Source organism: Chaetura pelagica, unplaced genomic scaffold (assembly GCF_000747805.2).
Source record: "Chaetura pelagica isolate M959 unplaced genomic scaffold, ChaPel_1.0 scaffold275, whole genome shotgun sequence".
Taxonomy (NCBI): Eukaryota; Metazoa; Chordata; class Aves; order Apodiformes; family Apodidae; genus Chaetura; species Chaetura pelagica.
The window spans coordinates 8,570,912-8,584,191 of record NW_009953486.1 but is presented as its reverse complement, the minus strand read 5'-3'; the positions used below and the strand labels follow the sequence as shown (position 1 = coordinate 8,584,191).

At 55.8% G+C, this 13,280-nt stretch overlaps 1 protein-coding gene across 5 annotated transcripts in view; it reads right to left on the bottom strand.

Moving 5' to 3' along the window:
* Positions 1 to 842: 842 nt before the first annotated feature.
* The window catches only part of GDAP1L1 (ganglioside induced differentiation associated protein 1-like 1), an 18,171-nt gene continuing 5,733 nt past the window's right edge, over positions 843 to 13,280 (bottom strand). The window contains exons 2-7 of one of the 5 annotated variants that reach the window (XM_009998685.1): positions 10,853 to 10,861; positions 9,625 to 9,817; positions 6,298 to 6,471; positions 4,433 to 4,530; positions 4,155 to 4,269; positions 843 to 1,359 (exon numbers count right to left, since the gene is read on the bottom strand). In XM_009998685.1, coding sequence (XP_009996987.1) covers positions 1,016 to 1,359; positions 4,155 to 4,269; positions 4,433 to 4,530; positions 6,298 to 6,471; positions 9,625 to 9,817; positions 10,853 to 10,861 — 933 coding nt within the window. In that variant the 3' untranslated portion in view covers positions 843 to 1,015. Of the gene's footprint in view, positions 1,360 to 4,154; positions 4,270 to 4,432; positions 4,531 to 6,297; positions 6,517 to 9,624; positions 9,818 to 10,852; positions 10,862 to 11,322; positions 11,555 to 13,280 lie in introns of all 5 variants that reach the window. The other 4 variants (XM_009998684.1, XM_009998686.1, XM_009998687.1 and 1 more) reach the window with 4 other exon arrangements.

Below are 13,280 nucleotides of genomic sequence, written 5' to 3'. Positions count from 1 at the left end.
AGTGAGGCCCATTATTCTTTCCAACATGCAAAAGGCACAAGAAAGTCATCCATGTGATTCTGTGCAGAGTGTCTCTAAGAAAACACGTCGCTAGGAAATGCCAGGAGAAGAGCCCCCGATGGCAGAGAAAGCCAAAGTGCCTTCAGGAAAGTGCTGAGAAGTTCTGAAAATGGTCGTACTTTTTCAGAGTCCAGTGATGCTCAGTCGGTGAAAGATGCTTCGCAAATCCATGAAGGAAAACTCAAGAGACAGAGAAAAAAAAAAAAAAAGCCTTAAAACAATCATCTCCTTCGTGTGCCAAAATTCAGGATGGAAGTCAAAACGATTTCTCTCAGGAAAAAAGTGCAGCAGTGAAAGACAGACATTAAATTCGATAAATAAATAAATAAATAAGCCTACCAAAAGGTAGAAAGTGGATACATTCTAAGGGCAGCTCAATAAAAAATATTCCTTCTCATGAAAATAATTTTTTTTAATGGGTATCTGAAGAACACAAACCCACCTTGAGTGTGAGCAGCTACTGCACCTTCCTGCTCCCAGGAAGGCCCCCGAGCACGACAGCACGACACCTTCTAGGAGAAGAAACCCACTACCTGCGTGTGTGAAATGTGGCCAGTGAACAAACACAAATGTATAGGACCGAGTCTTTGAGTCCCGTTATTGAACTTGGGCATCGGGAAACTTCCCAGGGCTCCCATCTCTCCCCCTGGATGAGGCTGGTGCTGGAGGCAGTGGCGCTTCCCGGTGGGCAGGGCTGAGCCCCTGAACCCCTGAGCCTCTCGCTGGAGTTAAATACTTAAACCTAAAAAAGGCATTTACAAGTTGACGTAATTTGTTGCTGCTGTTGTTGTCTTATTTCCTTGCAGTGCACGTTTCTACTTCTAGACTATGGAATGTTACATTAAACAATATAATTATTCATTACCTTGCTTCAAATTTCATTACAGTTACTGAGGCTTCATCATAATTTCACACAGCACAGAGAGACACCAAACTAAACACCGAGCAGCCAGCACTAGATGTACTTTTTCTTTAAGTACCAATAAGCAAAATATCCCATTCCCCCCAGAGATCCCATCAGGAAGGAGGCTCCGAAGAAGGAGGGAGGTTTCCTCTTGACCAGCCTGAAGGCGTTGGGGAGCACTGCAGAGAGGAGGGTGGTGTGTATATCTCCCAAAACTTTCCTGAAGGCGAAGCGTTTCTGTATCCTGTCGAAGAAGGACTGGAGGTTGGGTCTGCTGCCGTCCTCCCAGTATTTCTTTGAGAGTCCCAGAAACTTGAGGCGGTGCAGGGTGGCTCCTAACAAGACGTCAGCCAAAGTAAAGACGCAGCCGCAGAGCCAGAGCTCGCACTTCTGCCCTGGAGAGAGAAGGGATGAGCAGGAAGGGTAAGAAGAAACCCTTGGGATGGGCACCTAAAGGCTTGCTCAAAAGATCCACGAAGGCAGGAGCGTTTGCACTGGACCTGGGGTGATTTTTCTCAGCTCTCTGATGTCCCAAGAGATCAGACCCCATCTACCAGGCTATGGGATGGAGGATTTGTGGGGCCACAGAGCTGGGAAGAGGAGATGATCATTTATAGCCCGCATCAAGGTGCAAATTGCTATCTGCAAAATGGGTCTGTGGCCTCTCTCCCAGCTCAAGAGCTGGAGGAGATGGCACCTTCCAGGAGGTCCCTGGAAATGGGTCCTTGCCCCCACCTTGAAGGAAGATGTGGTGCAGTGACCCCTTCTGTGTTAGCGCTTGGGCAGAGCAGCAGCGTTTGTCCTTGGCTGCACCAGGACCTGCTTCAGGGGTGTCATGTTAACTTGTCCTATTTTAGGGATGTGAGAAATCCTCAGGACTTAAAACCATTTGTTGGATGGTCTGGCTGCTGTCCCTGTGCACTGCCAGGGAGGTCCTGCCTCTATCCCCTCTCCAGCAGTGAGGACCCTGCTCCAGGACACCAAAACTGGCAGCACATCTGTGCCCTGTGGGAAGCAGAGCTGGGTGTGAATGCTGGGTGTGAAGAAAGGCAACAAGGCACTGATGGCCCCTGATAGTGGTTGACCCTGGAAATAACCCCACCAGAGAGACACCTGGGGATAAACCAAACTGTTGCTAGGCTGGAAGAAGCGGGCTCAGGCCCACTTAACACTCTCCCAATGTCTTCTCAAAACTGAGGAGCAGGGCTGAGATGAAGGTAAGGGAGCTGGAGGGAGGTGCAGGTAAGGAGGAACAGCAGAAGGGGCTGGCTCCATCCAGACTAAGCCCCTGGCTTTGCACCAGATCCTTAATTTTGGGGCTCCCCAATGCTCTGTGGCTGTTACATCAGGGAAGGAGAGAAGGGCACATTTAGTGCCCCCTGCACCAGCACTGGTGCTGCTGGGCTGCCTGCAGGGTCAGGCCAGGGGAATTACTGGTAATTAGCAGCCCTCGTTTGTAGCCGATTGGCAGCCTGCCTGATCCTGCTAGAGGCACAGCCCAAGTGGACAGATTGCCTGTGCCTAATTAGTTAATAAATGTTTGCAGTGACTAATGAATTGTGGGGGTGCCACAGCTTCAGCCTCCTGGGTGCTGCAGGGATGCTGTGGATGCCCTGGCTCAGAGGTAAGGGATGTAGGGCTGAGGTACCTGCTCGGATCCTGGTGAGGAGAAAGCACACCTGGGGTTGGTGGCTTTGTGAGGATGGTGGCTTCAGGAGAGAACTTTGATCCAGCCCTAACCCTTCCTGTCTCTGGGTTTGTACCCACTGCTGAGGCCTGGACCCAGCTGCACTGGGGCAGAAGCATGGGCAAGGGCAATTTGTGCCCTTGGCATCTGTGGCAGCTCCAGCTTGGAGCAGCCTGTCCCAGCCAAGGAATGCCTATGGCAAGGGGTCACCCCGTGCCCCTGCAGCATCTCCCACCCTCCTGGCCTGCCCTGCCTGCCCGCGTGGCTGCAGGTTGGACCAGCAGCCTGGGCTGCGTGGGAGGGGAGCTGCTGCACTGCGGATCCTGGGAGGCTGCCAACGGGCTGGTGCTTGTGCCTGCTGCTGAGATCCTGACCTGGCTGTGGGCACAGTGGGGGAGTTTGGAGGCCTGGAGCAGAGGGCAGGAGCAGAGAGGCAAGGATCAAAGGCAGCAGAGTGTTTGGGTGCCAGCTGTAGCCACCATCTCTCTGCTCCGGGCAGCTGAGAATGTCCTCCCAGGGCATCTTGTTAAGCTGAACTCTGCTGAGTTGTCCCAGCTCTTGAGTCAGTTAATGAGGGTGTTTGTCAGACGCAATCAGGGCAGGCAGGGTGCTGCTGAGAACGCAGCAGGGCTCTCAGCAAATCCCTGACCTGCTGCCTTGCAGGGTCAGACCTTGGCACCTCCGAGGCCCTTTGGTGCCACCCGGGCTGACGCACGGCTCCCCGGGGGCAGGGGCAGCTGTGGGGCCACCCCCTGGTTGACTGTGTCTGGGCTCTGCTCCAGAACTGGCACCACAGTGCTGGCAGCCACCAGCCCTCCCAGGGCTGAGGTTTTGAGCCCTGCTGGCAGTGGGGACAAGAGGATGACGGCGTCATCCTGGGGTGATGGCAGGACAAGCGATGCCCAGCTGTGCTCAGGCATCCCTGTCTGCCAGGCACCCAGCAGCATGTATTTGATGTTGGAGATGGCTGGTGTCACTCTCTCCCACCTGCTGGCACTTGACGCAGGTCTTGTAGAGGGTCCCAGCCCTCTAGGGCCCCTCAGATTCCCATTGGGTTTCCCTGGCCACGCTCCGCTGGGATGTGCCACAGCCCCGTGGCCAGGGAGGTTCTCAGCTGCAGGACAAGACCCCAGCTCTTGGCTTTTGGCAGCCTGTGTTCCTCAGGGTGCTAGAGCCAGCCCACTCCTTCCTGAACCAGCCAGGACATCAGTCACTGGCAGCCCTTCCTGGGGCAGAGGGGACCTGCCACCAGCCCACAGTGACTTTGAAGGTCCCACAGAGCAGCCATGAGGAGAGAGGTCCCACTGACCCTGTGTTGAGGGCTGCAGGGGTTGTTTGCCAGAGGTTAGCAACACTAGGCTGCAATGACATTGGTGTTCCCCAAGACAGGAGAGCCCAGCAGGAGCCCTGGCCCCGCTGGTGATTGCCCAGTGTGAGACATTGATCAGGTTGCACCTCAGCCTGGTGTGGAAAAAAACCCCATAAATTCAGGCCAGTGCCTACCTTGGTACTCCAGTTTCCTCTTCTCCAGCTCAGCTTCAATCTGGTCCAGCACCATTCCCAGTTCACCAAGGATCTTCTTCAAGTAGTTCACATTGTCGTGCTCCAAGATCTTGGCCTGGGTGGAGAGCAGGATTAGGATGGAAGGATGGATGGATGGATGGATGGATGGACATGCATCTTTGCAATTGTGCAGTGACGTAAGGCACTGGGTGCCCATGGAGGGTTTGTGAGTCATGTCCCCTCACCACCAGAGATGTGTGTAGCTTTGATGCACTTACCATGAGCTTCTTCTGCTTGGAGAGGTAGGGCTCTGATAGCTGTGGCTCCTCTTCATGGTCCAGCTTCATCAGATCAGTGCTGGCATTAGCTAAATGTCCTGGAGGGAGATAGAGAGAGGGGCTGGGGGGGCTGTGTTTGGCAGGGGTAGGGTTGACCTTGTGTGTGAAATAGTGTGACACCAAGAAAAACACCCTGGAGAGCTGAAATGGGCCAAATTCATGGATTGCTCCTGCCATGTTGCCATATGAGTGGGTGCCTGGGGCACCACACACCCTCTCAAGGGCATGTGGCTCCTCCAGCCCTCCCACTCCCTCACAGCAGGGCAGGGGGGTACAGCAGATCCCTCTCCCTGGCTCTCACCCTGCAGGTTTCAGAGGAGGGTTCAGGTCTTCATTCCTCTGCTGGCTTCATGTCCAGGAATTCAGTTTGGCAAGATGGAGCCCATTGTGAGCATGGAAAGCCCTTTCTCCTCTCTCCCAGGGCACAGAGAGGATGTGAAGGGCTTTGTGGAAGGGAGGTGGCAGAGGGAAAGGAGCAGAGTAAATGGAAGAGGAGAACAGGAGATGCAGAGTAACACCTTAGGGACAACATAAATTACCCGAAGCTGGGCTAATGTCTTCCTGCCAGGACCATCTGTCTCTCCCCCCTTGTTCCCTCCAACAAGGACTTGGCTCTGCTGATGTGCAGGGGTGGGAGGTGCCAGGGCTGGGACAGCAGCCATCAGCTGTCACATGCTGCCACAAAACAGTGAAACTCCCTCTTTTCCACCAGGAGCCTTGAAGCTCACGCTCCCTAAGGCTCCCAGCTGGCTCTCCTAGGGCCGTAACTTGGAGGGAAGCCTGGATATCACCCTGGTTTCATCACCCTGTTCCCCCTGGGAGAGCCTGACCCTCAGTTCACAGTCTCCTTGGGACAAAACCACACGGATTCTCCTCAACAGCTGAGCCATTACCTGGGCATAAGGGGATGTGTCCCACTGGCACCGGGGCTTCCTACAGACTTGCTTACATCCCCTCCATTGCAATGGCTTTGAAAAATGCCACCAGCAAGGAGTTTGGACAGGGACATATTCCTAAGGACCTCAGCAGAGTGCTGGAGAGGGCATGAGAGGCAGATGGGGTCCATCACAGCAGCACCCTTTGGGGAGGGGATGGGCTCTGCACCCCACGTCTGCCCGAGGTCTGGGGGTGGAGAAGACACTTGGTGACACCAAGAAAGCTGCCTGTACAGGGTGGCAGCAGAGGCAGGGCAGACCATGAGAGGCACCTCAGGAACAATCTATTTCTCTGTGTGAAAGCACATCCCATTTCAGAGGAACCATCTGTGATCTGGACAGCTCGAGGGGGAAGAACAGTGTTGGTTACAGGTACCATTTGGGCCCCGAGCCTGAAGGACAGGAGACACGTGGGGCACACCAGTGATTCCTAACAAGGTCACTTTTTCTGGCAAGGGAGTATCTCCAGGAGTGATCCTTGCTCTTGGTTATATTAAGCATCGTGAATGTTTCATGAGCACTTGAAGGTCAGGTTCACAGTCTTAGCCATCCACATTCTGCAACTCCACCTGGCTGTGCCCTCCTCCCACCTCTCCTTAGAGCTACTGGAGGCAGAGGGGACACGCAGGAGAGGGAGCAAATTCCTTTGCCCCAGAAAGAGCAGGGCGAGAAGCGTGGAAGCTGGACACCCTCAGGGTTAGGAAGCCTCTACAGGGTGCCTGCAGCTCCCAAATGATCTTTGTCCCTGCCCATGTTGGTGGAAAGGGCAGACAAGAGCAGGGTGGCTGGCCGGGCTGCAGAGCCGACCTGGGCCTGAAGGAAGGGCTGGAGGAGCCGTCCCTGGGCAGCCCTGCTGGGGAGGCGACTTACTGCGGATCTCAGCGGTCGCGTACTTTGGGATCATGGAGTCGGTGGTGAGCTCGGGGTGCAGGATGCAGCCGTGGGTGTAGGCGTCCATGGGCAGCGAGTCCAGCAGCTCCCGGTACTGCAGCACCCGCGCGTGCAGCAAAGTGCCCGGCTCCGGGATCAGCCGCGTCACGTTCTCTGGGGGAGCGACGGGGAGGGTGTTACTGGGACACTCATTAGTGTCTCGTTAGCCAGGAGTCCATCCAGCCTGTTCCCATGGGCAAACCCACAGGCCATGGGGATGTGTACGTCTCCTTACTCAGGCCCGTGTCCCCCACGTCCCCAGCCCTCAAGCCCTTCTCCTCTGCAGCCCCTGAATTTGTACCCTGTGGTTGCACAGCTCTCAGAAGGGGAACAAAATCTTCCTGTTCCGCAGAAAAGAGCTAAAACGTGGAGATTTGTGTTTGGGATCTCCTGAGTCACACACTTTTCACACCAGTGGCAACGAGGCACCTAATTCTCTTGGCCTTTCTTGAAAATCCCACCCAAAATGGACAACCAGGGAGCCAATGACCAAAGAAGGAGCCCAGCACATCTCCTCTCCATGCTCAGTGGGTGCCTCAGCTGCAGGAACATCCCTCACCCCGGCTCACTCTGCTCCTCCTCACTCTGCTGGGCTTTATTCATCTTTTGTGGATGGCAGTTTGTATCCTGCTCTTTTTTATTACACTCTCAGCTCAAAATACGTGGCAGATGACACCACAAGGAGGGAAATGTTGCTGTTCTCTCCCCCAAGAACATCAGGTCTGTGTGTTTGGGTTTTGTTTTTTACGGGATCATAAATGTTCATGGCTTTTGCAGACAGGAGTTAATAGGCAGTGAGTAAATTTTCCACTGGGACTCAACACACCTGGGTTACCCACCTGCAGGGCTCACTGACTGCTGGGGGCTTGGGCTCAAAAGGGGTTTGGCACACATGGGCAATGAAGCTCCTTAGTTGAGAGCCTGAAATGCCAGTAGTGCCAGTAGGAAGGCTGGGGGCACAGCCCAGTGCTGCCCACAGACACACAGCTCCCCCCGCCCGGCAGCCTCGCGCCCCTGGGCACCTGCAGCTGGGCAGGAGCCAGTGAGATTCTGGCAGCTCCTGCAGTGCAAACCTCCCAGCAGCTCTTAGCCAGGTTTGGTAGGCTCCACAAAGTTGTTCTGACTGGTGGGCACCTGTGCCACTGTCCCCTGAGTGAAGGGAGGTTTTGGTAGCTCCTCCCTGCCCGCGGAGGGCCCACTGCCTGTGCTGCCTGGGCTCCAGCTCTCCACGGGGGGATTTTCCATCCAAGAACAACGACTGGCTGAATGACATAATAGTCACTGACCTATAGCCTGCATGCTTCATCCACAGGTATCCTGGCCAGCACCCAAAGAGTGGGTGCTGAGGCTGGAAAGCATCACACGCGGAGCGACTGCCCCGTGTGGCAGCGAGACAGAGCGAGCACAGTGAAGGAGCAGGGTGCTGGCTGCCTGCTGGCTCCTCCAGCACGTCCCAGGGAGGGCTTCTGCTGGGATGGTGCTTGCTCTGCCTTTGTCATAGTCGTAGTGGACCTGCACGTATGGGCTGCTGTCACAGAGTCAGCAAGTGAGAGGCTATGCAAAGGTGGGATGGTGGGGAACCTCAGAAGGACAGGGCTGGGAGCTGCAGCCCCTCGCTCAGGCTCTGAGAGATGGTGCCACCAGCCAAACTATCCGTGGTTTCTTGGCACTGCTGGGTCATGCCCTAGGGAAAAGCACCCTCAAAGGTGGCTTATTGGCACTATTCCCTGCTTTTTTGGGAGGGGGGAAAGAAAACCACTGCTCCTCACACCACGCTTTACTAACAGCTGAGAAAGACCATCCTCCCGGCCCAAGCGAAAACCAAACTCAGACAACACACCTTCTTATCAAGGCATTTGTAAACTCTGTAGGTTTCTTCCAGGAGTGCCCTCAGACCAGCACCACAGCACCCAGGTAAGGCTTTTGGCAGCCAGCACAGGGGGCCCTGGCTGGAGGCAGAGCCTGCAGCAGGGAGTGATGCCCCAGGCCCCCCTCCCTCTGCCCCAGAGCTTCCTTCTCCATTTCTCAGCAAAAAGGTAAGAACTTGCACCTGGCTGGAAAATCTCAACGACAGGAGTTTCCCAGTGCACGGGCAGTGCTGTGTGTTCCCCCCCCCACTGGGGACAGCCTGTTGTCACATATGCCAGACCACCTGCCCTTCACAGAGACTGGGCAAAGCAGTGTGGGGACTTCAGCCCCACGGATCAACGGCCCCCAATGTCCCTTGGTCCCAGGGCTGCAGCCAGACAGGAAAGTGTCTGTCCTTCCCTGGGCTCCTCCTGCTCGGTCCTGTCCCCTCTGCCCACGGGCAGTGAGCACTGTGCCTCTGCTGAGCAGCACCAGCGGGGCCGGGAGAGGACAGCAGCTGAGCTGGCAAGACGCCCTTGCTTGGGGAGCTATTTTGAGATGTTTTTGATGTCTCTGTTGCAAGGGGGATGGATGCTGGAGCGAGCGTCGTAATGGCACAGCCTGAGCTCCCTGCTCAGCTTTGAAGCCTTCCCGGCAGAGTGTCCCAGCCTGGCAGCTCACAGGCTCAGGGAAAGGAGGGCGAAGGGACATGAGTTGCTGGGCAGAGGGTGCTTGCCACAGCAGCTGTGCCAGCAGCCACCTGCCAGCACCACATCAGCATCCCAGCCTGCTGGGCTGGGCTGACACAGCCCTATTCCAGGGAAAAGACAAGCTTCCCTCTCCCTTCTGTCCCTTTCTGTCTCATTATCCTTTCATGGTTCCCAGCACCACTGGCTCTTTGACTAAGAACCTGTTTTCTCTCAAGGACATCCACCTGTCCTGCCCATCCTGCTGGTGGCACAGGACTCATCAAGAAAGGGGAGAGGGGCAGCAGCATCTGGCTCAAACCCACCTTCTCTCAGCGGGGCCACTTACAAGGAGTTACTGGACTTTTTATACCATTACCTGAGGCCAAACTACAAAGGTGAACAAACCTAGAAGTACTTCCACAGGCCATGCCTCAGCTGTGGCTCTGGTGAGATGCCACCATGCACCACAGGGACGGGGAGAAACAGTCTGGTTTGGGAGCCTAACCTCCAACGGCTGAAAAAGAGGGGACCCAGCTACACTTCCCCCCAGCCCCTTCCAAGGGGCTTCTGGGGACTTCTGCTGGAAATCCTTCATTTTCATGGGAAAATGCCAAAGTCCAGGGAGAGCTTGCTGGTCTTCTGGGATAAAGCTGAAACTTTCAAGAACAAAGTGCCTACATCTGGATCAGACCCGAGTTTCCCCCAGGACACAGCCCGCCCCTCCCCTCACCTCCTGTGAAGTTCTTCTCCATGTAGTCAATGATCTGGTTGTAATCACTGATTATGTTGTCCTTGTGGATGATGACAGGCACCTCCTCCCCCAGGTTGAGCCTCATGAACCAGGGCTCCTTGTGCTCCATCAGGGGCAGGCTGACATCTCGCTCCTCGCAGGGCAGCCCCTTCTCCGCGATGACCAACCGCACCTGGGGCAAAACACGGGGGACACAGGGCTCAGCCCCCCACACTGAGAGCCCTTGAGGCACCCCAAAAGCCCCACCCCTGCTCCATCACACCCCTGACCCTCTCCTGCTGCTTCTGCACAGCCATGCTCATCCTGCAAGTAGCTCCTGACGTGGTGCAGCTGCAAAATTCAGGCAGCCGAGAGCGAGTTTCCCTTCCTAGCCAGTGAGGGAGACCCAAACCCATCCTAACGTTGTGGGATGATGGACCATCCTCCTGTTGGTCGCTGGTGGGCCATGCAACAGGTGGAGGAGCTGAGAGCCCATTCCTCAGCAGCAGCTGGAGGGAAGCAGCAGCTCCCCAGCTGAGAAGGATGAGTGATGCTGCTCCAGGTCAAACATAGCCCAGCACATATCAGAGGAACAAGAGGAGAAGGAAGAGGCAGCTTTACAGCCAAGGTGTGCTATTCAGGTAAGCCTCACTCTCAGGGATGGGCCCTGGCTTTACTGTACCATGGGTGGGAAGGCCAAGCCCAGCAGTGTGGAGAAGCAGGGGGAGGCAGGAGTGGGGCTGGATATGTGACACTGGTCCTATTGCCCATGGGCAGCCCTTGGAGCTCATCCTGCTGCTTTGCTCTGTGCTGGAGGTGGTGCTGAATATGCACTCAGGGATGGAATTTTAGGCATCTGGGTTATAAAAATCCAACTGTTACAAGCTAAGTATGTCAAGCAGGCAAAAAAACCCAAGACCTTGGGGGTGATGGCACAGCCTGAGCTCCCTGCTCAGCTTTGAAGCCTTCCCGGCAGAGTGTCCCAGCCTGGCAGCTCACAGGCTCAGGGAAAGGAGGGCGAAGGGACATGAGTTGCTGGGCAGAGGGTGCTTGCCACAGCAGCTGTGCCAGCAGCCACCTCCCAGCACCACATCAGCATCCCAGCCTCCTGGGCTGGGCTGACACAGCCCTACTCCAGGGAAAAGACAAGCTTCCCTCTCCCTTCTGTCCCTTTCTGTCTCATTATCCTTTCATGGTTCCCAGCACCACTGGCTCTTTGACTAAGAACCTGTTTTCTCTCAAGGACATCCACCTGTCCTGCCCATCCTGCTGGTGGCACAGGACTCATCAAGAAAGGGGAGAGGGGCAGCAGCATCTGGCTCAAACCCACCTTCTCTCAGCGGGGCCACTTACAAGGAGTTACTGGACTTTTTATACCATTACCTGAGGCCAAACTACAAAGGTGAACAAACCTAGAAGTACTTCCACAGGCCATGCCTCAGCTGTGGCTCTGGTGAGATGCCACCATGCACCACAGGGACGGGGAGAAACAGTCTGGTTTGGGAGCCTAACCTCCAACAGCTGAAAAAGAGGGGACCCAGCTACACTTCCCCACAGCCCCTTCCAAGGGGCTTCTGGGGACTTCTGCTGGAAATCCTTCATTTTCATGGGAAAATGCCAAAGTCCAGGGAGAGCTTGCTGGTCTTCTGGGATAAAGCTGAAACTTTCAAGAACAAAGTGCCTACATCTGGATCAGACCCGAGTTTCCCCCAGGACACAGCCCGCCCCTCCCCTCACCTCCTGTGAAGTTCTTCTCCATGTAGTCAATGATCTGGTTGTAATCACTGATTATGTTGTCCTTGTGGATGATGACAGGCACCTCCTCCCCCAGGTTGAGCCTCATGAACCAGGGCTCCTTGTGCTCCATCAGGGGCAGGCTGACATCTCGCTCCTCGCAGGGCAGCCCCTTCTCCGCGATGACCAACCGCACCTGGGGCAAAACACGGGGGACACAGGGCTCAGCCCCCCACACTGAGAGCCCTTGAGGCACCCCAAAAGCCCCACCCCTGCTCCATCACACCCCTGACCCTCTCCTGCTGCTTCTGCACAGCCATGCTCATCCTGCAAGTAGCTCCTGACGTGGTGCAGCTGCAAAATTCAGGCAGCCGAGAGCGAGTTTCCCTTCCTAGCCAGTGAGGGAGACCCAAACCCATCCTAACGTTGTGGGATGATGGACCATCCTCCTGTTGGTCGCTGGTGGGCCATGCAACAGGTGGAGGAGCTGAGAGCCCATTCCTCAGCAGCAGCTGGAGGGAAGCAGCAGCTCCCCAGCTGAGAAGGATGAGTGATGCTGCTCCAGGTCAAACATAGCCCAGCACATATCAGAGGAACAAGAGGAGAAGGAAGAGGCAGCTTTACAGCCAAGGTGTGCTATTCAGGTAAGCCTCACTCTCAGGGATGGGCCCTGGCTTTACTGTACCATGGGTGGGAAGGCCAAGCCCAGCAGTGTGGAGAAGCAGGGGGAGGCAGGAGTGGGGCTGGATATGTGACACTGGTCCTATTGCCCATGGGCAGCCCTTGGAGCTCATCCTGCTGCTTTGCTCTGTGCTGGAGGTGGTGCTGAATATGCACTCAGGGATGGAATTTTAGGCATCTGGGTTATAAAAATCCAACTGTTACAAGCTAAGTATGTCAAGCAGGCAAAAAAACCCAAGACCTTGGGGGATGTGAGAAAGCCACCTTTTACAGAACCTTTGAATGAGGGAAAAGCATCTATTTCCCTTCAGCTTGCAGCAGCTAAAAATACAACTGAACAAACCTAAGCTTTTCTATCTACTTCAGAGCTCCTCGGGAATTATTCATTAATTATTTACAGGGCTGGCAAATTAATTTTTTTCTTTTAAAATCAAACAAGGAAAACTCTATGTCCCTCAGCTGTAACTTGCTCTTGGCCTTTCTCCTCCCAGCTCATGGATAAACTCTGGGCAGGACCACCCATGGTATCTGTCCCCAAACTCCTGGTGCTTCCCTGTTCTGCCGTGAGGAGCTGAGGCCAAAGGCCTGGCAGGAGGCAGCTGCTGAGCATGGGGCAGCACAGGCAGGAGGGCTCAGCTCCTGGGATAATCCTGGTGCCCACGAGTGGGGGGAGCCCCTGCCAGCACCCCAAGGAGGGGCCCCGGGGTGATGAAACGTGCCCAGCCCCTGCAGCGCCCGCATGGCTGTGATGAAGCATCTTGTGTGAAAACCCAACGTTGGCTGTAAAACTCCAAAAATCCCTTAGCAGGAAGGGGCCGGATCCCGGTGGGGGGCTCAGCATCCTTCCCACAAACAGCCCCAGCACCCAGGGTGGCCGAGCAGCTCCTGGGGCAGAGCAGGGAAAGCTTCACCAGCAGCCGGGAGGGAGCAGAGCTGCCCTGCAGGGAGTTCCCGTGCAGCCCCTGCCGCTCCCTGCCCTGCCCATCGCACCAGCCGGTGCTCTCCCGCCCTCCAGCACACCCTGGTTCCGTGCGAGTGACCCCAAAACCGAAGCTCGAAGTGGTGCTGGGGTTCTGGCGTGCCCTGCCCTGTCCCCAGCATCCCCAGCCCCGCGGCAGTGCGGTCGGTTGTAGGAAACCCCCCTACACCAAGTGCCTGAGCCGCTGTTCCCCGCTGCTGCTGGCCAGCTGAGCGAGACAAAAGCCAAGCAGCCAGCCCGAGGGGAGGCGGGTGGACCCGGC